Below are 25,051 nucleotides of genomic sequence, written 5' to 3'. Positions count from 1 at the left end.
TTAGACTTATAGCTGGAAGTGTGGATAAGACATGTGGGAAAAAGACAATTTAAAGGTGCTCAACAGAGACAGATAGAAATACATTCAAACATTAACCTGAATGCACCTGAACTCCAGAGGGTATTATAGAGACATAAAGACAAAGTGCACATGAGCCAACTTCTATTCTACAACCATCCACAGTCCCACCCATGTTTTGACTCAGCTGGCTATGAACCATCAATAATTAGTCAACCTCCAAAATAGGGAAACTATTAATCCTCATATTGCCCCAGTTTGACGTGTGACTCATCCTGTATTCAGCTGTGAAAGGCACCACTCTCTCCACCATCTGTTTCCCTCAGTTCACTCTCAGGCTGGCTGTTTCTTTAAGGCTCCACTGGCCCCTCAAAGTGTGAATAATATTCAGTAAGGAGTAACGCTTAAGTGGGAAAGCTTTTAGCACATTATCCACTGGCAATTGCAAACGTAATCTAATTTGCCGGCGCAGGTCTCTTATTAAATATCTGCAGCAGCAGGATTTGCATTCAGGAGTCTCCTAATGGGTTTAGCTGCTCCGCCGGAGCTCTGCTGGCTCTGCTGTGTTTATGTGGGAGAGGAGAGACAGGGAGTGACATTGAGGATGATCCTGCTCTCTGTGCACACACACACACACACACACACACTGACACCTTTGGAGAAAATCTGAAGTCAGCGTTTTGGAAACATGATGCATTCAGGTGCTCCTTGTAAGTTTCCACTTCTGTCTTAGCGTCAGACATACATTTAGATTTTTACTCTAAAAACCACAGTGAACAGTTAAACCAGTCATATGGTGTTACATGCAATTATTTATATATAGGCTTAGATTTCAGGGGACGCACAGGGAACACTAAGTGTTAGACGCTCAAACCTTTAGCAGGGGTTCCCCCAAAACTCTCATTTCATATATGTCCCCCTCAATGTTGAAACAAAAGCTACACTCTTGTATTTATGAAAATCATAAATTATATTTAGTCTAAAATGCTGACCTTTATGCTGACCTCTGTCTATCTACCTACCTACCTACCCATCCATTCATGCATCCAGCCATCATCTATCCATCCATCCATCCATCCATCCATCCATCCATGCATCCATGCATCCATGCATCCATCCATCCATCCATCCATCCATCCATGCATCCAGCCATCATCCATCCATGCATCCATGCATCCATGCATCCATCCATCCATGCATCCATCCATCCATGCATCCAGCCATCATCCATCCATCCATCCATCCATCCATCCATCCATCCATCCATCCATCCATCCATCCATCCATCATCTATCCATCCATGCATCCATGCATCCATGCATCCATCCATCCATGCATCCAATCCATGCATCCATGCATCCATGCATCCATCCATCCATGCATCCAGCCATCATCCATCCATCCATCCATGCATCCATGCATCCATCCATCCATCCATCCATCCATCCATCCATCCATGCATCCAGCCATCATCCATCCATGCATCCATGCATCCATGCATCCATCCATCCATCCATCTAAATAAAGCTAAAAAATGGAAAATGAATATATGCTGTACCAAAATAAGACCTTCCAGTGTAAAGATGAATGTTATATTCTATTGAAACAATATATCCAGATGTCACCTCCTTTGTAATTTCCATTTTGATTAGAGACTGTAATTTAATAACATATTCTTAACATAACATATTTCTCCTCAGTTACTGATTACAGTCACCTTTTCCATTTTATAAGCATTATTTTGAGTAGGATCATGTAGGAAATAATAATGGTCATGTGCTGCTGGTGAGTTAAGTTGGTATACATTTATTTATTTATTTATACTATTTTTCATTTACTTGTTTGTACATAATAATTATAAAATTATTTTCTATCTGTCTCTGCTCAGCTTTGTTTTTAACAGTATGTCTATTTCTGTCTTTCTGTAACTTATTCTGTGTGTAACACTGACAGCAACATAAAACCAGTGTCAAACTCCTTATATGTGCTCACACACATTGCCCATAGAGCTGAATTATGTGATTTATCAAAGTTTTTTATTTTATTTTTTTCATTCATTTATCTATTTTACTTTTGCAATACTGAGTTTTCTCTTTTTCTCTACCAAAGCAAATTCCTCACACGTGGAAACCTCCTCTCCTTGGCAAGAGACCTGATTCTGATTCTTTATATATATTACTTTTATTAAGAACTCATTGAACCAGGGATATGCTCCACTGAGACTTAAAATATCCCTTACAGGACTGTCCTGGCAAGAACAGGAGCTCTTTCAAACCAAGCTACAGACATAAAACATGTAACAGTTAGAGAGGCAACCAGCATCTCCATCCTGATGCACCTCCTTCCAGCTCCTTCAGATGGGCTCTGAGGTGAAAGTGGTCTCTGTCTGTCTGTCATGAACCAGGCCGTGCCTATCAGCCCTGTGGAGGAAATGAAAACATTTTGTCTTGATAAAGAAAAAGAGGTGACGTCTAGACCGGATTCAGTCCCTATCAAGTTAAAAGAAAAGGAAATAATAATAATAAAAAAAGATTTCTTTAATCCGTCTTGAAAGCTTTCTTCTTCTGTGACATAAAACTGAGTGAGTGACTGAAGACAGTAACAAGATGATAACAGCAGGAAACCTTCAGTGCAGACTACAGACTGCAGTTATTACTGTTACTATAGGCCGCAGAGACATAATGTGCATTTCCTGTTGTCACGTGACAGCTCTGTGTGTGTGTGTGTGTGTGTGTGTGTGTGTGTGTGTGTGTGTGTTAAAGATTAGGGGCTCACTGGTGTGTGTCACAGAACGGATTAACCCGAGACTGCTGCTCCTGCACTCAGTAAGGTTCCTGTGTGAGTGTGTGTGTGTGAGTGTGTGTGTGTGTGTGTGTGTGTGTGTGTGTTGTAAAGGCATTTCTCACAATTGCTGAGGGTCCCACACACCTCACACACCACATAATGAGGGCAAAAAGCAGAATCAGTGGCAGCTCTCTGGTTTAACTTTTTACTTGAGACTTTCATTTTCATACTGAGGTCGGTAGAATAAATATGGAGACCAGACAAAAATGCCATCTGTAGGATTACTATGGGACAAACAAACAAACAAACAAACAAAAGGTACGAACTGACAATCACGTGAAGAAGAAAAGTGCCCTGCTACTGTTCATCACCTGTACTCACTTTATTAATCACATCTTGGTCTGTACTCTGTGTAGTGACTGTTAAAAAGCTGCTAAGAGGCTGAGTGGGCTATTTACTGTGACTCTGTCAGTAAAGTTCATGCTGAAGTCCAAAGTTTTTATCATGATTTATTAAACAAATGGTCAACAGGGAAATATCAGAGCCAACACTCACCCTCTTTGTCTAAAAAAACACCACACCAGTGAATGAACAGGTAAAATAATGTGAAACCACACCCACACCTGTGGCAATTACTACAGGAAGTGAAAGTGACCAAAGGAACGTGTGCAGCCTAAACAATTAAACAATGAGGGTTAAACGCATTCTGGCTCCGATTTAACATTAATAACAAAACACAACATTTAACCAATAAATAAATACTGCAAACATATATTACATCAGACATTATGAATAAGAGAATGCAATGCAGTCAATTTAATATCTCACTTTTACAGTCAGAGCTCAGTTTACACAGGAACACTGAGACCTTCTTAGGCCTTGTTCAGACTGCCAGCCAAAATCCGATTTTTAGCCAATCTAGATTGGAACCAGATGGCTCTTATGAAGTCTGAACAGTCATAAATGACATGAAATGCGATTTTTGCAAACCAGATCGAAACCACCTTTGGGAGGTAGTTTCAAATCGCATTTGGACAGATGTGTCTGAGTCTGAACAGCTCCAAACACTCAGATTGGTTTTGACTGTCCGTGACGTCTCTCTACATCTCTACGCTACTCTGCGTCTCTACGTCAGTCTTCGGGTGGCACCACACTTGTCGCTGCACGGTAACGCCTGCAGTGAGTGCAGCACGAAGTGTTGCTGTATATAGGCCTACCAGCCTCCTCCGGTGCTGAAACTGTCTGGTGCGTCTGAGTTGTTCTGCACCTCGACTGGACAGTGATAAGGCCAATAAACTGAGGTGACCTGCCTCCATCATCTTCCTGTTTGCTGTTGCTGTCGCAATTATATGACATCACACAATACATGGTAGATGACGCCTCCGCTCCGACGTCGTTGCCACAGCAACCTGTCAGATTGGTCAATAATGTGGCCCAGTCTGAACAGCCAAATCCCATTTGGACACTTGCTAAAAGCAGTGTGGACAGTCAGCCCTAAAAATCGGATTTGANGGTAGATGACGCCTCCGCTCCGACGTCGTTGCCATAGCAACCTGTCAGATTGGTCAATAATGTGGCCCAGTCTGAACAGAGCCAAATCCCATTTGGACACTTGCTAAAAGCAGTGTGGACAGTCAGCCCTAAAAATCGGATTTGAGAAGGAATCAGATTTGAATCGGATTCGCCTGCAGTCTGAACGCAGCCTTAGAACCCAAACACTCATTTAACAGTTTGACAGAGTGAGGAAGAGAATAATTTTTATGTGAACTTATTAATATTATAATGTGGGTACATGCTCACATATGGAGGAGCTTAATAACATGTTTATCTTCATATTTGAAGAGCTCATTGACCTGATATGTATCAGACAGTGTTGATAGCATCCTCTGATTGTGGAGATGTTGTTAACAGAGTGAATACAAGTGAAGGAGAGTGCGCCAGACTCCTTGTTTACCCCTCAGTCAAGAGTTTTTGATCCCATAGCTGATGTTTTCTTAAACCTCATGTGCTTTTAGGTGTTAACATCAAGTTAGCTCAAGTGCTTTAGAACAAGATACTGAATCCTAAATTGCTCCTGATGCATGCAGGTCTCACTCTGAAGTCGTCAAAATGCAATGCTTGGGCAGTGACTTGCAGCATCAGAAACCAAGGAAGAAAGGCGTCCTCTAATGTCGTCATGATTCGCGGCCAGGTGGCCATTATAGTTAAACAGTGATGGGACAAGGACGAAAGTTAAGGTGGTGAAAGTCCGACTAGGGTGTTGGGACGGGTGGTGGATGGGTCCAACAAACACTGACTTTCACCCGAGAGAGTGTTTGTGTCCCATAAGATTCTAAAGCCAAACCCCTGTTCTTTTTTCCAAAACCTAACCGCGTGCTTTTGCTGTTGAAGGAAAAAAAACATCAGTACTGACATAGTGCTTTTATTTTGAAAGAGACTGCATGTAAATGTTAAATTTCCTGTGAAAACAGAAGTGTATTTTGAAAGAAGACAATGCATGTAACAGGCAGAACTTGACACAGTGTCCCAGAACGTCAACAATCAACACACCCAGGGTACCTTGGACGTCGTATGTGACAAGGTCAGAGTGAGAATGTGTTGTTTTTTACACAATGTTAAAATAATAATATTTATCACAGAAAGCATTGGATTACATTATAATATACAGGTTCAAGCACAGGTGGAGCTTATATTCTATATTTTGGGACACAAGTGTGCAGGAACAGAAAGTGTGTTTCATCGGAAGTCAACAGACGAGTTGACTTTTCAATTTATTTGAAACAATTCTAAAGAATTTCTAAATTTCTTCAACATGATTTGGTGACACTTACAGAGGGGAAATTGGGTTTTTGGGATATTGAATTTTAGTATATTTATAATTATTTATTAGGTTCCAGTCACAGTTTCACATACCTCACTTTCTATATATACACAGAACCACTTTTTTCATCATTTGAACCACCTTGAACAACCTTACTATCATAATCCAGAAAAAAAATAATAAAATAAAATTAAATTAAATTAAAAATCACCACCAAAAAAACCAATCACATACAAATGACTATGATCTGCCACAGCCTGCTGGGTATTAATAATAAAGTATAACCATGTCCAGTTCAGAGGGATCCACTGTGTCCAAGACGTGTTGCCATATTCTGATAAATCCCTCAGTATTGTAATAAAGAGTGTAGGTCAGTTTTTCCAGAGGGACACTTCTCCATACCTCCTTATACCAGTCATCTAGTGCAGGGACGTCCTTAGAGATCCAAAATGTGCACATAGCAAGACAGACTATCTTCAAGAGTATCCCAATCAGTTTAGTGTCATGGCAGTTCCTTGCACTGAATACAGTGAAGAGATGACAGAGCATTTTTCATCCTCTCCCCAGAATTTCTGTATCTTTACACATTTCCCAAACATATGTGCATGTGTGCCAACTTCTGAGCTGCATTTAATACATTTAGAAAAAAACTTAATTTAAAAAACTGTCTGTGTGTGTGAGAGAGTGTGTGAGGCTGTCATCACCACCTAACTGCTGCCATTAATTATCAAATAGCACCATCTTGGGCAAACATCTCTGCTGTTGACATTCTGGGGTTCCCAACATGTGGTCTGGGGCCCTCCAGGGGTCCTTTAGAGGGCTACAAACATAAAGTACATTTAACTCTTCATTTCCCTCCTTAATATTGTGCAATGAAAGCAGAGAATTATATTTTCCTCACCATGTGTTTGTCATTTCCCCCTGTCATCACCCCAGTATAGGCTGTATGAAGTCATGTTATTATTACTCCTCTTCAGCCACACTCTCTCCATGAATAATTAAAAAAAAGACCCTGACAGCTCCAGGATTTTTAATTGGCTGCTCGGTATCGGGGCTGCTGTGGGACAGTGGGAGTGTGACGTGGACGCAGAGGCAGTGATTGGAGGGCAGACTGGAATTATAAGGGGAGGGTGAATTGGACTGGAGCTTCCCAAAGAGCAGCCGGCCTCAGATCTGGCACCGCAGGACGCGCACAAGTCAGTGGAGTCAGTCCGCCTCCTGCTTCCTTCAACCATGCAGCCAACAGGACTCACAGCCCGGCAGTGACAAGTGTCTCCAAAGTGGCGAGAACTGATCCGTCTGAGCGAGCAGAGTGTGCGCAAAGAGATCGAGGACAAACTGTGCATAATTTTTCTTTTCGCTTTATTCTTGGAGCTAAAAACAGGCGGAGTTGAGCGTTTCTGGAGGATTTTTTTTTATCCTGATTTTTTATCTAAAGGGGAATATTTTGTGCTCAAGACTTCTCACCGACATGGAGTACACGTCATCCCCGAAACCGCAGCTCTCGTCCCGGGCAAATGCTTTCTCCATAGCCGCCCTGATGTCCAGTGGGAAGCCCAGTAAGGACAAAGAGACGGAGGAGAACACCATCAAGCCTCTCGGTAAGGGTGGCAGAGGGCCTGGAGAATAAAACAGAAAACTTAATTTGAGTTAAAGTCAGAGGAGTGGTGCGTAAGGCTGCAGCGTGTTCAAGTTGTTTAACGCAAAAATCCTGAGAGTTGACAATGGATTTACGTGGAAAAATAGAGCCACTGCAGCTGCAGAGAATAACATAGACAGGACTTAAATAATCAGTGTGACCTAAAAGTGTTACAGCAAAATACTGAGAAGGAAAAATAAAGGCAAAAGAAAAGAATTATTAATTGTCTGATGACAATGAGGTTTTATAACATATACAGGCAAATAAATAAGTAAGGTGACAGAAAACATCAGCAACATCCCCATAATTATCGAATGCATGTAAAAGTAGCTCGTTATATTTACGCCAGACTTTGTGCGTAATTTAGATTTGAGTCTTGTAATAAATGAAACTATTGCTTTATTTTAAGCTTTTAATAATTATGATTAAAACAGGAAGTGGAAATATTTAGTAATTCTAAAAAATAGAGGAGGTGACTGAAGTGTTTGACACACTGATGAGGATACATTTTTCCAAAAATAAATGCTAACACTTGATTGAACTTCGCTGGATGTCGGAGCAGAGATTCATTTTAACAGTGAATATCATTCTGAATGTTATTTTATCTAATTTAACCAACTTATGTGTCATTCGAAGCTTTTTATTTTGCAGTTTTAACAAACAAGAATCCACTGATCTGGGGCTGCTGAGGTAATTTAATTTATTTGTAGGCTATGTTAAGAAAAAGAATAAAACACTAGCAGGACAGTCAGTTTATTTATTATTTGTTTTGTTTTTTATATTTAATTTTAGCCAAATTGTACAATATGTTTCTTTCCCCTTGGTGATAATTTAAATATATATTATATACAAAATATTATTAAATACCAAATATAAAAAGCAGAGACAAAATATTTTTCCCTTTCCATTACACTCGAGACGTATATGGAGCAGTGTGGTCTATGTAATGATAACAATAAAATAAAAAATAATATATTAGACTATAGGCTGTTTTTTTTTTAATCAGATTGTAAACTACACTTCACTGACTTTACCAACATGTATTTTACCGTTATAATTCGTGATGACACAGAGCTGCTGCTGTCATTAAACACACTAATTAAAATAAATAAATAAAGTCCTCCTCACACTCCTGTTTATTCTCTCTGTTTCCATAATTAAGAGCAATTTGTGGAGAAGTCCTCCTGTAACCAGCAGTCTCTGGCTGACCTGTCCTCCCTGGACGGGCACGGGGACTTCAGCGGGAGCGCGCCGGCGGTGTGCACGGAGCCGCTCATCCCCACCAATCCCGGCATCCCTAGCGAGGAGATGGCGAAGATCTCGTGCAGCCTGGAGACCAAAGAGCTGTGGGACAAATTTCACGAGCTCGGCACCGAGATGATCATCACCAAGTCCGGAAGGTAAAACTCCACTGTCTTTAATTTAATCATAATTAGGCTATTATGTTATTATTATTTTAATCATATAAAGTTCCACACACGATGACTTTAAAGCAGCAACAACAATATTCTAAATAACAATAAATGAAAATAACATTAAAAAAAGATGAACATATTTATTGGATGATAATGTAAAGATGCCACAGGTGATTTTTTGTTTTAAGTAATTTACTGTTACTGTAACAGACACACGCGTCTTTTATGTTTAAGTGTTTATGCTGTTATCACAAATAAAAGAGAAAAGGAGAAAATATTTAACAACTGACACATTTAAACTTTGCAAGTTTATAAAATAGGCTTTGTAGAATAAAGAATACAAAGTGAATCTGCAGCTCTCTGACAGAGCAGCGATCCAAACACTGACTGCAGACACACCTGACCTGAGGAGTTCACACAGACGTGCTGCAGTCTGAGAGCTTCACCATAATCTGACGTTTGACTGACCTCGCAGCCCGGTGGAGGAAAAACTATGTTACGGCCGTATAAGGCCACATACACCATCCACAGCCATATGTTCACGAGCAGGCAAAATAAAATTGAAATAAAATAGAATAGAATAAAAAGACGCTTGATCATATCCTGACATAAAAGTCCGATAAATATCCAATATTTGTATTTGTTATATGGGCCTAACATACATCTGCACAACGTGGCCTGCACCGTTACATGAGGATACGTTTATGAAAGACAAAAGCTGCTCTGCAGCTATACTGAGGACAATGAGGTCATACAGCTTTCGCATTGCAACCTGCATTTTGTCTGCAATCTATAGAAAAATACACATTATAAGTATTAAGGCTACTAGGCCTATTAATAAAAATACTGACTGTTTTTATACGTTTTTCGACTAATTCTATGTCAACAAATCTAAAAACTAAAAAAGACTGTGTAGCTAAAGGACTATTTTGTTGTAATAATTTTATTCCTGCGATGTTTTGAAATTGCATTTAAGAAATAAAATGTAAAAATAATTGACGAAGAAAAATATAAAAATCAAAGAAACTAAAAAATATAGACTTTTTTTTTATCGGTGTCTGGTCAGAATTTACTTTTTTTCTGAGGGGGTATAGGACGCGTTGAGGGCGACATTATCAGCAGGTGGTTTCTAATAAAAAAATAAGAAAAATAAAATAAAATAAAACACACACTTGTCCAAATACGCTCTATAATAATAATAATAATAATAATAATAATAATAATAATAATAATGATAATAATAATAATTGCATGCCACCTGTCTCTTCTCCATCAGGAGGATGTTCCCCACCATCCGGGTCTCTTTCTCCGGGGTGGACCAGGACTCCAAGTACATCGTGCTGATGGACATCGTCCCGGTGGATAATAAGCGGTACCGGTACGCCTACCACCGCTCCTCCTGGCTGGTGGCCGGCAAGGCCGACCCTCCTCTGCCCGCCAGGTACAGACACCCGCCCTCCACACCTGAACAGATACACTCCTTAAACCCTCACTGACAGAATATATGATGTGATTTATTTTGTTTATGTCACCTGGCTGAGTACTCATTATTAACAGTAGGATTTTTTTTTCTAAATTGAGCATCATTATCAACTCGTGAAGTAAAACCGGGGACCAAAGAGCCGCGCGAGGCCACCACCGTAATGGAGACCGATGAAATAATTTAATCTCTACCAGGAAGCATCTGGAGACTTTCATGCCCCGCTGATTGATGTCATGAAGATGTCAATTCAAGCAAACAGACCAGCTGAAGACGTATTTTTTTTAGCATTTAAGTCACTCTGCCCTGCATCCAGGCAATGACAGCGAGGTCATGTCCCCAGCTTGTGTTGTTTGGCTTTGTTTTTCTGAGAAGAGCTGACTGGTTTACAATCTAAAATTAAAGCGGTATACACGATTGGTGATTGCAGAGTTTATACTCGATGCACTGAATTGTGACAACTTTTAGTCCGGCAAAAATAAGTAATTAAACAAAGGGGTCACTATTTCTCCACTCTACCACTCCACCAAAATGTTATTCCTGAGACTCCCGTTATTATGTCTTGTAATATTAAGATAATTTTTAAAATCCTGCTAAGGCATGCATGTTATACTGTAATTCTCAGCACAAACAAAGCTCCAAATATGTAATTAAATCAAACACATTTATTGTGACAATAAAACAATAACTGAGGAGTAATATTGTTTGGGCAATTATAACTTTTTTTGTTTTATGTTCAGTGTAAATCAGCACAGACGGACCGACAAAGACAAATTATTTATTAATTAAACTCATTAGAAAATGATTAGCTTTTTAAATAAAGTTATTTCGATTTGAATCCTATTTTTGTTTTGCTCCCTGATGTTAAAACAGCCTCAAAACCCATTAAAAAGGCCTTAAAACTGAAAACAGAAAGAACTCTCCGCCATATTCACCCTCTAATATACAGGAAGATGGAGCGCGGTTGCTAAGCGACTTCTAATTTCCCAGTTGTTGATTGGCTATCGACCGTAGGCCTCCGAGCGCCTCTCGGCCAATCACAGGCCGAGGATGTGATCCGCTATTCTTCTTCGTCTCCTGCAGGTTGTACGTCCACCCGGACTCACCGTTCACCGGAGAGCAGCTCATGAAGCAAATGGTTTCTTTCGAGAAAGTCAAACTGACAAACAACGAACTGGACCAACACGGACACGTAAGGACCTGTTACTTTGTTTACCTGTTGTGTCGAGTAAATAAAAACAAAACACATCACGTAATAAACCACATTATAGGCTACTGCTTAAGTACTAGCTTAAATGCTATGCTAGCTACACCTCAACACCCCATTGACCAGATTGCATATAAAACATTTAATAAGTCGATGCTATAGAAACATGTTTAAGTTATAAAGTCATTTAGGATTTGCATGACACGCTTTGTCTCTGTGTGTGAGGTTTAAAAGCCGCTGTGACATTATAATTACGGTCCTGACGAGAGCAAATTGCTCCTTTAATCCTCCTCTCACTGGAGGCTCCATGCCAAACACCAGCAGGGGCAGAAACACATTTAAGAAGTGAAGAAAAAACATTTATCCATGAATTAGCCAACTGTAAGACACAGTCTGGGAAACAGGGTAATTATTATCTTGAAGGGTGTGTGTGGGTGTTACAGTGTTTTTTTACCATCTAAAAATAGAGTCTTGACTCTACTGACATGAGAATAACTAAAAGAAATGTGCCGTGTAAGCATATAAAAACAAAAGAGCTTTATATCCGTTTTATGTATTTGTATTTTGTCAGATAGGCTGCATATTGTTTTACTGTAATTAAAAAAAAAAAAAAAAATCTACAGTAATTCCTAACGTGAATTTCATAAGAGAGACATGTCACAGGCTTTGGATTATTTTATTCATTTATTTAAACCACATTTAAGCAGATAAGTCCCCTTAAAATTCAGCGATCTCTTTTCTATTTTAAAGTTACAGCCAAACAACCACATAATATAAAACATAAAAGACAAACAGTAACATGTAGAAATATAAGAGCACCTATGGACAATGACAAGAACCAACTGACTCATTCATCCTTGTACTTATGAGAGCTTTAAAATCACGCAGAGACCAGTTCACGTAGTTTCAAGTTTTTTGATGGGTATTCCAAAAAGGATATATTTTTAAAAAATATTTAATGAAATAGAGTTTATACAAAAGCTGCTTGTTTGAAATAGAAACAATTTTTATACCAAAATATAAATTTACTGATTTATTTTAATCATTATAAAATTAATTCAAATACATATATAATACTCCCCATTATTTGATGATCTGGCATATTTTTTATTTATTTATTGTTTTCCATTTGTGTAGTTATTAGCACTGCTGAGGCCTTGGAATTCTGAAACATAATTTAATCTTGTGGCACAACAACAGACAAATGATGTGTACAGCTTCTTTTTGTCAATTATTTAAACAAGTCATGAAATTTATGGGTTCACCAAGAAATGTACCATAGAAATGAATGAATTAACAATTTAGATTAAATCCATTTGTACTCTGTAGCTGCACAATTTAAAACAGATGTAACCTGCAAGCATTAAACAAAGCATTATTGTATTTAACATAAATAAGCATTTCTTAAAATGTACAACACCATTCAGAAAAACAAGCAGCTGCATGGGAAACATATTTTTTAAAAATAGTAATACTAAAACCAATAGTAGTTTTTTTTTTTTAAATTATAGATACTTATTTTTACATAATCATCTGAAATAATCAGCCTCACTGACAAAAATAAAGTAATATGTTGTATTCATTTGTAGCCAACATGTTGCTGAATTTAATTTAGCTATACTTTGGCTCTGCACCTTGAACGCCTTCATCATTTAGCACCTATCATATCATGTTAAAACATGAAACTCTGCACACACATCTGTATTTTACTTAATATGTGGCGCCGTGAGTCAGTGGTTGAGAAAGATAAATATAGGCTCCACTGTTTCCTGGGCTGCAGCCAGACAGGAACACTGGAGGAAAACTCTCACCTGCAGCTGCTGCAGTGTTAACAACTTTATCTGTTCACACTCTCTCTCTGTTCTCTCCGTCCTCCCTCAGTGTTTTTATTCTTCGGCGTTTTATTCTTTGTCTCTCTGCACTGCATCCTGGTCTCTCTCTGTCAGTTTACAAGATCAGTTCTGTTTTTCTTCCTCTCTTTATTTCTCCGTCTTTGTTTTCCTTCTCTTCCCTTTCAATCAGACCATATGACGGTTGGATATGAAGGTTTTACATTTCAAAATATATGCAAAGCTGCACACACTCAGGAGCAATGAGCAACTAAGAGGCATTGTGCCACGCTCAGTGTAAAAGGTCTCTGACTGAATATTCCCATGTTACTATTGTAGATTTATTTCAATATTTATTTATGGGCTTATTTATTTTCATTTTATCACTATATATTTTTGTCTGTTGACAATGTTTTAATGCCTTTATGAAATACAAAATAACAGGAACAGAATGATAAACATTTTAACTTTTTAAACATTTCTGAGAAAATTGAGAAAAACATCTCAATGCAAGTTCCATTTAGTAGCTGTCCTAGAGCTTTTTATTATATTACATGATCTTCATCAGCTGATAGAGTTTGCCCTGTTGCATGGAATTGTTGTAGACGTTCAAATTAATATTATTAGTATTTTTTATTTTATTGTACTTTTTTTAAATTTTAATTTACAAGTAGATTACATGGAACATACTTTGGGGTAAAACTTCCAGCCTTTGTGCAAATAGAATGAAAGTAGTAATAATAATAGTAATATTAAATCCTTTAGTCTATAAAACACCAGACCATACAGTGACAGATATCCTCTATTATCTCCCAGAGCCCGAGGTGATGTCTTCAAATTACTCAAAATATTTAACTCACCTTTTTCTACCTACTTCTGTTGTGTCAACACTAGTTAGACAATGCACATAACTGCACACATTTCTCATGTTTACTCTTATTCTATTTCTTTTATTCTATTGATGTATATATTGTAGTCAAAATTTTATCTTTTATATTTTTAATATCTTACATACTAGCGTTGAATACTGCAGCATAATGCACATTTTATTTTTATTTTTAATGCACATTTTCATTTCTATTTTATTTTATTGCTTTATCCTTACATACTTCTATTTCTCTAATTCTTACTTCCTATAATTCTCTATTCTTTAGATCAGAGTGACTATAACAAATCACAATTTCCCCTCGGGGATCAATAAAGTATTTCTGTTTCTAGCCTGTGCGTCATTTCTGTGACAGTTGAACCTTCACGCTCCTCACTGATCATCATTGATTCAGTCTCTTCTTATCCTTCTGCAGATCATCCTCAACTCCATGCACAAGTACCAGCCACGGGTCCACATCATCAAGAAGAAGGATCACACCGCCTCGCTGCTCAACCTCAAGTCTGAGGAGTTCCGCACCTTCGTCTTTGTCGAGACCGTCTTCACCGCCGTCACGGCCTATCAGAACCAGCTGGTGAGTGATTGACAGCTGACAGGGACCAGTGGGCATCACAGGCCTCCGCTCCCTCTTTGGATCACACTCTGCTGTTGCCTCCTCTGAAATGTTAAAACAATAAAACTGGAATTTAGGAGCTGTTCTGGGGCTTTTGATTGTATCGCATGATCTTACTCGACACATAGAGTTTGACCAGTTGACATTTCTGTTTACCACTTTAAAAACTTCTCGTCCACGTCGGCGTAAAAACTGAGATAAAAAAATGTATCTATGACTTGAGGACGATCATGTGTCACAGTGTGAAAGCTCAGCTGCAGCTACTAAACATGAAACTGCATTTAATACTAAACAGTATTAACTAACAGTGTTACAATAAAATGACCAACAAGCACAATATTATTCATGAATATCTGACATGGGCTACAGCTGTTATTTGAATCTGTCAGATACATAATTAACATTTAGGTTAATGTAAGTGTTGGCAGCAATATTCAGATGTTTTACGTAAGAAAAAGTCGTAATATCAGTGTGAAAAAAAGTACAAATCCTGCATTCAGAATCTTACTAGAAGTGCAAAAGTATTATGAAAATATATGTAATACACTCATTATGCAACATGGTTAATTTCAGGAAAATATATATCACTGAATTATAATTATTGGTGCGTTAGTGTGTTAATCAATTTTATGTTGCAGCTGGTGAAAGTAGAGATAACTTTAATTACTTCATATACTGCTGGTCAGCTTAATCTATAAAGCACGTAATTTATTTGTCAATTATTTTTTGTGTTAACAATCTGAAACTGCAAAAGAACTAGTAACTGAAGCTAAAATATGTTTTTAAAAAAGTATATTATTAGCTTGAAAAATGTAGTGGAGGAGAAGTATAAAGTGCAGTGTAGCATAAAATGTAAATACCCAAGTAAAGAACATTTACCTCAGAATTATACTTGCACAGTACTTGAGCAAATGTGTTTAGTTACACTGCCACTGCACCATTGGCACCAAATATTAAAGGACTCAGATCAGGATTAGGATGAAAAATAAAATCAGGATGTCTCCATTAATAAATCTGAGAAGCTTTAAAGCCTGAGCTTTATTGTGTTTGTGGAGACGAGAGCTGAGCTGCAGGACGGAGCATGTTGAGGCGGGAGACAAAAGCAGACTGTAAACACACACAGCTTGGTAAATTAAAACTGTTTCTCTCCTGCCGTGTTTCCAGATCACCAAACTGAAGATTGACAGCAACCCGTTCGCCAAAGGATTTCGGGACTCGTCGCGGCTGACGGATATGGAGAGGTACAGGGGATTCTGGGTCCTGCACTGTTTGTTTACCGACGATAGGAAAGATACTCAGGAGGGAGGAGTGTGTGAGCATGTCTGTGTGTGTGTGTGTGTGTGTGTGTGTGTGTGTGTTAGATATCCTGCTGCTCATTAGTAAATACAAAAGCTACTGTTTATTTCTCTGTTTGTGTAAGAATGAAACCACCGATTCTACGTAATAAGCTTTATCACCTCTTCTTTTTTTCTTTCTGTCTTTCGCACTGGACAAAAAACCCACTGACACCCACTAATATTATGCCTATGTATTTAATGGGAAAAGTTAAATCAGCATTCACTTCCAGGTCAAACTACTCCGCAGTAGTCACAGGTCTTTATCAGCTCCACCTCCAATCAGCTGAGATATGACACTCTGGTGAATGCTAATTTTAGCCCCTTTGCTGGAGCGATGCAGTGACAGGCCGCCACAAAATACCGTCTGCAGCGCTGACGTTTAATCTGCATCAAGTTTGAGAGAGAGACTGAATAAGTAACAGATATGAAAAGCAGTAACCACCTTAAGGTTTTCACAGGCCTCCATGCTGCTTTCTACTGTTTGCTAACATGTTTTCCGGCCTGTCCGTGACATCAAATGTGACACACCAGAAAGAAAAAATAGAAGGCATACCCGTCTGCTGCAGAGCCGTGTATACATCTCGCCTACTGGCAACAGGAGTGGAATCTATCGCCTATTTCTAACAGCTTTTCCCGTGTTTAAAAAACCTGTGCGCACACACTGATTTGGTGAATATAGGATATTATATTTCTTATCTTTCTCCTCCTGCTTTCCTTGTCTTCTCTATTATTCAGTCTTCCCTTCCTTGTTGCTCAATCACTGTCTTTTATTCTTTTCTTCCCTGGTTGTCCTTCATTTTCTCTGTCATTCTTCCTTTCTAGTTTTTTCTTCATCACATCTTTCTTGTCTTTTTCTGAGTCTTTTTCTAGTTCTATTCATCTGTCTTAACTTTTCTTTCCTCATTTTTCTTTCTTTATTCCTGTCTTTCCTTTGTTTACCCTTTCCTTCTTTCATTGTCCTTGTCTTCTTTCAGTCTTTCCTGTCTTGCTTTTCCTTTCATCTGTCTTTCCTTTCTAGTCTTCCTATCTTCCTGCCTTTTCTTCTTACATTGTTGTCCTTCCTCCTTTCTGTCATCTATTCCTTTGTCTCTCCTTCTCTCCTTGTATTTCTTGTCTTTTTTCTTTCACTCAGTCGTCCTTGTCTTTCGCTGTTTTCTACTTGTCGCTCCCCATTGTTATCTCTTCCTTTTTCCCTCATTCTCTCCTTTGTCCTTTCTTTTCCCCAAAAACTGTAGTTTTATTATCTGTTGTGTTCTCTGTATTTTACGTATTGCACTTTATTGAGCATGACACACACACACACACACACACACACACACACTTACAGTCACAAATACCCGTCCAAAGGATTTTTATGATGCTGCCAAAACACACACTTCTCGTAATTCCTGATTCCGGCACTAAAGCCAAAATCAGCTGACAAAATCAAACCATCTGCCCATTTCCCTCAATCAAACATCCCAAACCAGAGACGTCCCAATCTGAGCCAGACACCCTCCTCCTCCTCCTCCTCCTCCTCCCCCTCCCCCTCCTCCTCCTCTGTCCTTCTCTTTTTGAGGGCTGTGAATTAGACCTGATCAATTGATCTTCGGGGAGCTGCAGAAATCGCATTAGTCTGGAGTCGGCCACTGCACTAAAACACACTGTAATTCAATTGGCTGCAGTGACTGATTGAAACCAGCATGCCCCTCCGCCCCCCCTCGCCTCCCTCCTGCTCTGCCGTGCATTGTGGGAGTTCGCTGCGGCCTCTGTGCCGGAGGGGCCCGGCTCTGATAAAAACACACACATTTGTACTCCTCTGCTGACAGATATTGCACTTTCCTAACCTAATTGGAGGGGCGGGGGCTGCAGAGGGGCGGGGGGGCTGCTAATGTGGACGCATGGCTCTCATGATGCAGACCACTTGCCTGTCCACCCACGCACACACACACACATGCACACACCCACACACCCACACACACACACACACACACACACGTGCTCACTATACCTCCCCCAACAATTTGTGTCACTGTGTTTGAGAAGTGCTATCTGACAAGACTCAAATGAGCTAATGCACTTTGTGGGATAGTGAACATACGCACAAAAACACACACACATGCCAAAATCTACATGCACAAACTACACAAACATGAGACCACACATTTTCAGACATGTAAACAAAAATATTGCATGAATGCAAATAGATATGCACCAGAGACGTAGCTGGTAAACAGACAGAAATATTGGTGTTACGCTGCCGGTGAGGCTTCATACAGGTCGATCTGTTAGTCAGTGTAATGTGTTTAAAACAAAATTTAAAATATTTTAAACTTGTTTTTAAAAATATAAATGAAGAAAATGTGTTTTTAATTATGGATAAAAGTCTGTAGATTTCTCAAAACAAAGATGGGGGCACAATTTTTGCCAGGAGCTTCAAACATGGACAGCGTGTCCTTGTTAGAGGTTCCTAGTTCAATCCTCTGTTGACACACGTTACCTTCCTTTTGTGTCCAAATTTGACCTGTTTCAATTTAAAATATTTCATAAATAAACTCACCCTAAAACTCTTTAATAACCTTTTAGGAATGGCAATAGTAAACTACTGTTGATTTCCTAACCTTTAAATGTTTAAGAATTTATTTATTTACTTTTTTTTTTTTTAAATATTTTTCTCCTTTTTTCATCTCTTGTTTTTCTTCCTCTTTCTATTCCTACCATTTTAGATTTAGGGATGAATTCTGTTTCGGGAGTTTCTCTTACTAAAAAAAAGTACAGCTACCTTATAGCTCACCGGATGGAGCATTATAGTCCCCTCAGTTAACTCTAACCCCTGTCACATTAAGTTAATACAGAGCTGGGAAGCATCTTTTCGGGTCACCGTTACGTGCCATATAAATCTGAGGAATATAGGTCTCTGGGAACATAGGAATGACCCCGTATTTTATTTAATGATATCATACTCTTTGTATTTGATCTTGTGACACACATATATTTGTGTTATCTTTGTTATGTTGTCAGTTGTTGCTTCTGCTTATCTAAAGAAAAGTCACAGAATGTATCAGGTCACAGATTTAAGTGTAACGCTATCAGAGAATATTGTGTGAAGTCTTTGTTTTGTTAGGTGATGGTTGCAAATATTCTGATACACAAATTAAAAAATAACAGTTAAATGTGCGCAAATGCAGGTGCACTAATAGAATATATAAAGTTACATCAGATGATAAGATTTAAGTTTATGTTGAATTTTTGAATATTTTAACATTTGTGAAACATTGTGGGAAAAAAGCAAGAATCAAAACAAAATATGTATCTGACCCAATGTAATGTGTTTAAAACAAAATTCTAAGTATTTTTAACAGTTAACTGAAAAAAAAATGTGTTAAAAATGATGGAAAAGGCAAATAGATATTTTGAAAAAGAGGGGAGGTCACAATCTTTGCCAACAGCTACTAAAACAAGTGACCATGGGGGGAAGTCTATTTTATTTGTGATGTTCTGATCTTGTGTTATTTGTGTACATCGTCCTTCACTGTTGTTGCCTGTCTAAAGGGAAAAAATGAAATAAAAGTCAGAGTTCAGCAGGTCACAGATTTCAGCATAACACTGCAAGAAAAGGCTTTACTTTATTGTAAAGTGTTTGTTTTGTTAGGTTAAATGTTGAATTCTTGATCACTTTAACATTTCTTTCATATGTAATAATTTAACTGGACAAAAAACATGAATTAGTATCGGGGTGCAGCTCCGCAGAATAAAAACATTAAATGGGAACAAAGAGATTTATTTTGGGGCTCTCTCTTCGGCTTTTGCTGCAGGGAAAGTGTTGAGAATCTGATCCACAAGCACTCGTACGCCCGGTCGCCGATCCGAACCTACGCTGGGGATGAGGAGAACCTGAGCGAGGACGGACACACTGCACACACCAGAGGTGAGAGGCTGTCACACCCAACACACCTCATGTCAGCACAGATAATACTGATCAGAGGGATCCTACTAAAAGAACAAAGTCACAACAGTGGAAACACATCGAGCAGCGGTGAAGAGTGGGGTGGAAGGTGTGTTGATGTCACAGGAATCTCAGAACTCTGATTGCCTGCAGGTGTTATTTTGCCACAATTTGCCATTAAAAGTTCAACTATCCCCAAGTTTTAGTTTGGCTGCACTTTGCCACAGAATCAGAATCTTTCTGGCTTTCTGGCACTCAGTTTCAAACCTGTTGGTTCCTTCTGAAGACATAAATATTTAAATACAGGCTCCTGGTCGTTTCCTAAAACAGCTGGTCACTGCAGTTTGCAGCAACCCGCTCTCAAACAGAAGGAAATAGTGAATTTGTTAGGGGCTATTTTCAGCTGTGGATTAATACACATTTGGGTCATTATTCAGTATTTCTGGCAGCAGGGCGGCATATGTGTAACTGACTCAAATTTGTTTTGGTCTTTTCACAGAAATAAAGAATATTAGCAGCTTTATTATTTAACCAATGTATGTATGACCCTGATATTAACGCCTGCCCCGTGTCTCCTGCAGGCTCAGCATTTACCGCCTCAGACAACCTCTCCCTGAGCTCCTGGGTCACCACCACTTCAGGCTTCTCGGGCTTCCAGCACCCACAGTCCCTGTCAGCCATGAGCACCGGCGCCGCCTCCCTGCCCCACCCCATCCAGGGCTCCCTGCCCCCCTACAGCCGGCTGGGCATGCCGCTGACGCCCACCGCTCTGGCTGGGACCATGCAGGGCAGCGGGCCGTCCTTCCCTTCCTTCCACATGCCCCGCTACCACCACTACTTCCAGCAGGGGCCCTACGCCGCCATCCAGGGACTGCGCCACTCCTCCACGGTGATGACGCCCTTTGTATGACTCCGTCCTGGGGAGGATCTTCGCTCTGATCCCCAAACCAGTGCTACCAGTTATTTCTCTGCTCCGGCTCATCACTCCTCATCCTGTTTGTATCTTCTCCCCTGGTCTTTGTAAATAGTTCACCTGCAGTGAGTGACGTGAAGAGGATGTGGCACACTGACGGCCAGTCCAGAAAAAAAGAAGGACTGTGGCGCCTCCACAGGACCTGCGGACAGGAACACTTCGGTGTCATTGTACAAACACTAACAACCTCAGTACGAACTATAAATGAGAGACGATACGAGGGGCATGTTTGGTCTCAGCCCTCGAAGAACAGAAAGTGGATCCTCAACTCAACAGGGTCTCCACGAGGCTTTAAAGATGGCAGGTCGCTGTGTGATCCTCCAACAACGCTACCTAAAGCTTCTGGAGGGACTCATGTGATGCTGCAGTGTGTTGTGACGCCAAGGCTCAGCCTGAGTCTGTGAACATTTCAGCATATCTCAGCTCTCGTCTGTTTTCTAGAAAGCCAGCCATATGTACAGTTCAGACTTCACGCTCTGTTAAAAAAAATATCAGAAACACACGTTAATGTACAGAGATGAATATGCAACATTTACTCGTAGGAAAATTCTCACTGTAGAGTGCAAAAAAAAAAAAGAGAAAATCATAGGACGCATGCTGACCGCAGTAGACAAACAGGCTGGGGAAACTTTATATGGAATAATATGGGATGGATAAGCTCTAACCTGCGACATGGGTGGAGGCTCTTTGCATATTTTTAAGGCTCGGTCACACCAGCAGATGAAACGGCAACAATTTGCATCCAAATTAATTCATTTTAGTGAATCGGGATGAAGTGAAGTATTTTTCACCTGGGGTTGAACTTTTGACGTGCAAATTTCACACCGTGTTAACGGAGAGCGGGAAAATGGAGGAAGCTATTGTAGCTTTTTGGCTGTGTGGTTTTTATTTAATCTCCTCTGTTGGATTATAAACGTCTCCACAAAAGAGGAATGGATTACAAACAGACACAAGACAGGAAGTGATTGATCAAATACGTCCTCTGAATTAACTGTGTGTTGGCTACCTAGCCAAGGAGCTACTTAAGTGACAGTTTGCAAGCTAGCTACTTCTGCGAGCTTTCTGTCCCTCATCTTGACTGACTAGGGCTAGCATGTTAGCCGTTAGCTCACCAGCTCATTAATTAGCCCTGTGAGAAGCGCCCAGGTCACAAAACCTCTAAAACCAACCCATTCTCATTCTGGCCGAGGGGTTTGACGCCCTGAGAATGAGAACAGGCTGCTTAAAACTCGCCTATTTTGCGAATTCGTGCAGATTAATTTTGCCATTAGTTTCTGGTGTGACCGAGCTTTAACTAAAACAGATTCACCTACAAAATGTGTTGAGTTCAAATCATCAGTTTTAAAGTCAACATATTTTAATTCACCTGGTGAAACTGGCCACAACCATTAGGTCTCATAAACCTGTTTCCACTGGCAGAATTTTAACTCAGTGATCATGTAATCTCTTTAATATGTACAGACACATTTTAAGGGGTTCTCCATATTTTTTTTTCCACACAAACAGAGCAGCAATCTGTGCAGAAGCATTGAGTTTTATCTCCACAGTGTTTTCAGTCGCCGTCTGTCGGCTGCGGCCTTTTAGCAGCTGGTCCTTAGCAGGTGTTACGGAGCTGATTCATGGCAGCGTTAGAGCGTGTCGACAGGGCGTCCACACCTGGAAATAATGACTCTGTGCTGCCGTCTCATTTAAATCACGCAGGGAGGAAGAAGCTGGAAGCTGCTGGAGTCGACTCACACTCGGTGTCGGTGCAGGTGCATAAAAATGGCAGCTCACTGGTGGAGTAATTTAATTGGTCCTCGTAAATAATGTAGCTTTGGGAAGGCATTTTACTATGAAGATTCATTTTGAGTCCAGGAGCTCCACAACAAAAACTCTCCATCGAACCAAGTCACTGTTGTCTACAGTTGATTCCTAAAAACTAAAGCTGGACTGACGTATCGTAAAATATTAGTTTTTCTCTGTATCTGTTTTTATGTCAGCCGATAATTGACAACAAACTGCAGGAAAAAAAACTGCCAAAATATGTTTATTTTTCATCTGTAAAACTATTTAGGGGCTGCAACAACTTAACAATTAGTGTTAATGATTCTTCTGCTGATTATTTTTGTCTTTAAAATGTCATGTTTTCCAGCTATCAGTCCAAACCCCCCAAAATACTTAGCTTAGTGTCTTTATCACAAAGAAAAGCATAAAATCCTGACATTTGAGCAGCGTTTAAAAAACAACTGGAACAAGTAGTCATTCATCAAAACACCTGCTGACTAACTAATCGATTAATCTGCTGATTGATAAAGAATTTAGAACAGAAACAAGCAGATTAAAGGGATCCTCATCATGAATTTATCAGCTGAAAAAATTTTAAAATATGATTATCGGTATCAGCCTCAAAATCCAGTGTTGATCACATTCTACTAAAAATGTTTTTTTCTAAAGTCTACCATGACAGCAGAATTTATTATAATCTTTATTTATTTTATAATAATCTTTATTTATAAAGTGCTTTTCAAAACAGAGTTACAAAGTGATTTACGTGTCAATAATTAAAACAGACAAGACGTGAAAGCAACTTTTAAAAGAACTGATAAAAACATTTTAGCGTATAAAAACTGAGGAAATAAATGAACTTAAACTCAAGTAAAATCAGGAAAGGCTCTCTGATAAAAGTATGTTATAAGAAGGGACTTAAAAGAGATCACTGACTCGGCCGACCTCATATCCTCAGGCAGATTGTTCCAGAGCCTCGGGGCCCTGACAGCAAATATCCTTTAGTTTTCAGACGGGCCTCTGGAACAGACAAGACCTCAAAGTACGTCCTGGTGAGCCTTTAAAGTAATCAGTAAAATCCTAAAATCTGTTCTAAAACATACTGGGAGCCAGTAAAGAGGGTAAAACTGGAGTGATGTGATCACATCTCTTGGTTCTTTAATTTATTCAACACAAACCAGCTGCAGTCTCAAGTCAAGTGTCACTTAAGTTACTTGTTTCATGATAGTGATGCTTGTTTCTAAAAAGAAATCACTGATACAAGTTGAATAATACTGGAAACAACTGATGATCTTCCCACTGAGGAAAATGTGACTCCTTAAACACACTGATTGACAACATGACTGGTTCTGGTGGAGACTTTTTGCAGTGAGGTTGTCACGTTTTCTGCACAAAATCCAAAGAAACACATGGAGGAGTATTTCAGCTTGTTGCATCATGAAAGCATTCAGACTCATCAGACGTTGGGCGTTATGTTGTTTCAGGTGTGTGATGGACGGTGAGACACTTTGAATGCTGCTCTGTGGAGGCAGAACTCAATCTGATGTATAAAAGTGATCCATGACACTGTAAATGTCCCACATTTTCATATGAAGCCTGTCACAGTGGAATATGGACGTACATGTTCTGTTCTGACCCCTTGCATCATTCATGTGCAAGCAGTTCATCTTGTACTTTTAGTCTTTGCTTTGGAGGTCAGCTTTTGGTCTTTTCCTGATGTGCAGCCTGAGCTTTGTTTGTACACATGAACTCAACGTTGGTTTCCATCAGTGTAAATGTAAAACACACCATACGCACAGTCCCGACTGACCACTGAAAATAATCTCTCTTTTTTTAAAGGTTTTCTTTTGTATGCCATAACATGAATACGACACCGAACGAGATTGTGTTTTGATGATTTTTAAGTGCAATATATTTATTTTGCTCTCTGGAAATAATGTGTAATGTAACTATGCCGCATTTAAAAAAAATAGTTATTTGTAAACCTTGAGAAATATATATCACCACCACCCAAAACTCTGAGTTACTGTTTTCTCTGACTGACATCATGCTCACTTTTCTCTCTCCATTAAACACAGAACTAAATCAAATCATGAACGCATTTACAAACAACAGAAACATATTTATTTATGAGCCCAGTGAGACATTTTCTGTTTCTGGTTATTGTCTTTAATCCTTGTCTTTCCTGCAAGAATTTATGAAGCCATTTAAATAATTCTGAATCTTCTAGTTTGGAGTTTATGAGATGAAATGTTAAATGTTCAGAGGCCGGAACAGAAATCAGTCCTCTAGAAGTTCACAGAGAAAAACAAAAACAGTGTTCTTCTGTTTCTTAAAGCTGCCTTCTCCTCACAGAC

The 25,051-nt window shown here is 39.3% G+C and overlaps 1 protein-coding gene across 1 annotated transcript; it reads left to right on the top strand.

Annotated features, from left to right (window-relative positions):
* Positions 1-6,768: 6,768 nt before the first annotated feature.
* Positions 6,769-24,728, top strand: tbx20 (T-box transcription factor 20). The gene is made up of 8 exons (XM_050047604.1): positions 6,769-7,224; positions 8,425-8,662; positions 9,954-10,118; positions 11,241-11,349; positions 14,495-14,653; positions 15,857-15,933; positions 19,824-19,936; positions 20,536-24,728. Exons 1-8 carry the CDS (start codon positions 7,095-7,097, stop codon positions 20,862-20,864), a joined length of 1,320 nt encoding a protein of 439 aa, XP_049903561.1. The 5' UTR covers positions 6,769-7,094; the 3' UTR covers positions 20,865-24,728.
* Positions 24,729-25,051: the final 323 nt, after the last annotated feature.

Source organism: Epinephelus moara, chromosome 6 (genome assembly GCF_006386435.1).
Source record: "Epinephelus moara isolate mb chromosome 6, YSFRI_EMoa_1.0, whole genome shotgun sequence".
Lineage (NCBI taxonomy): Eukaryota > Metazoa > Chordata > Actinopteri > Perciformes > Serranidae > Epinephelus > Epinephelus moara.
This window is presented reverse-complemented; position numbering and strand designations above follow the sequence as displayed.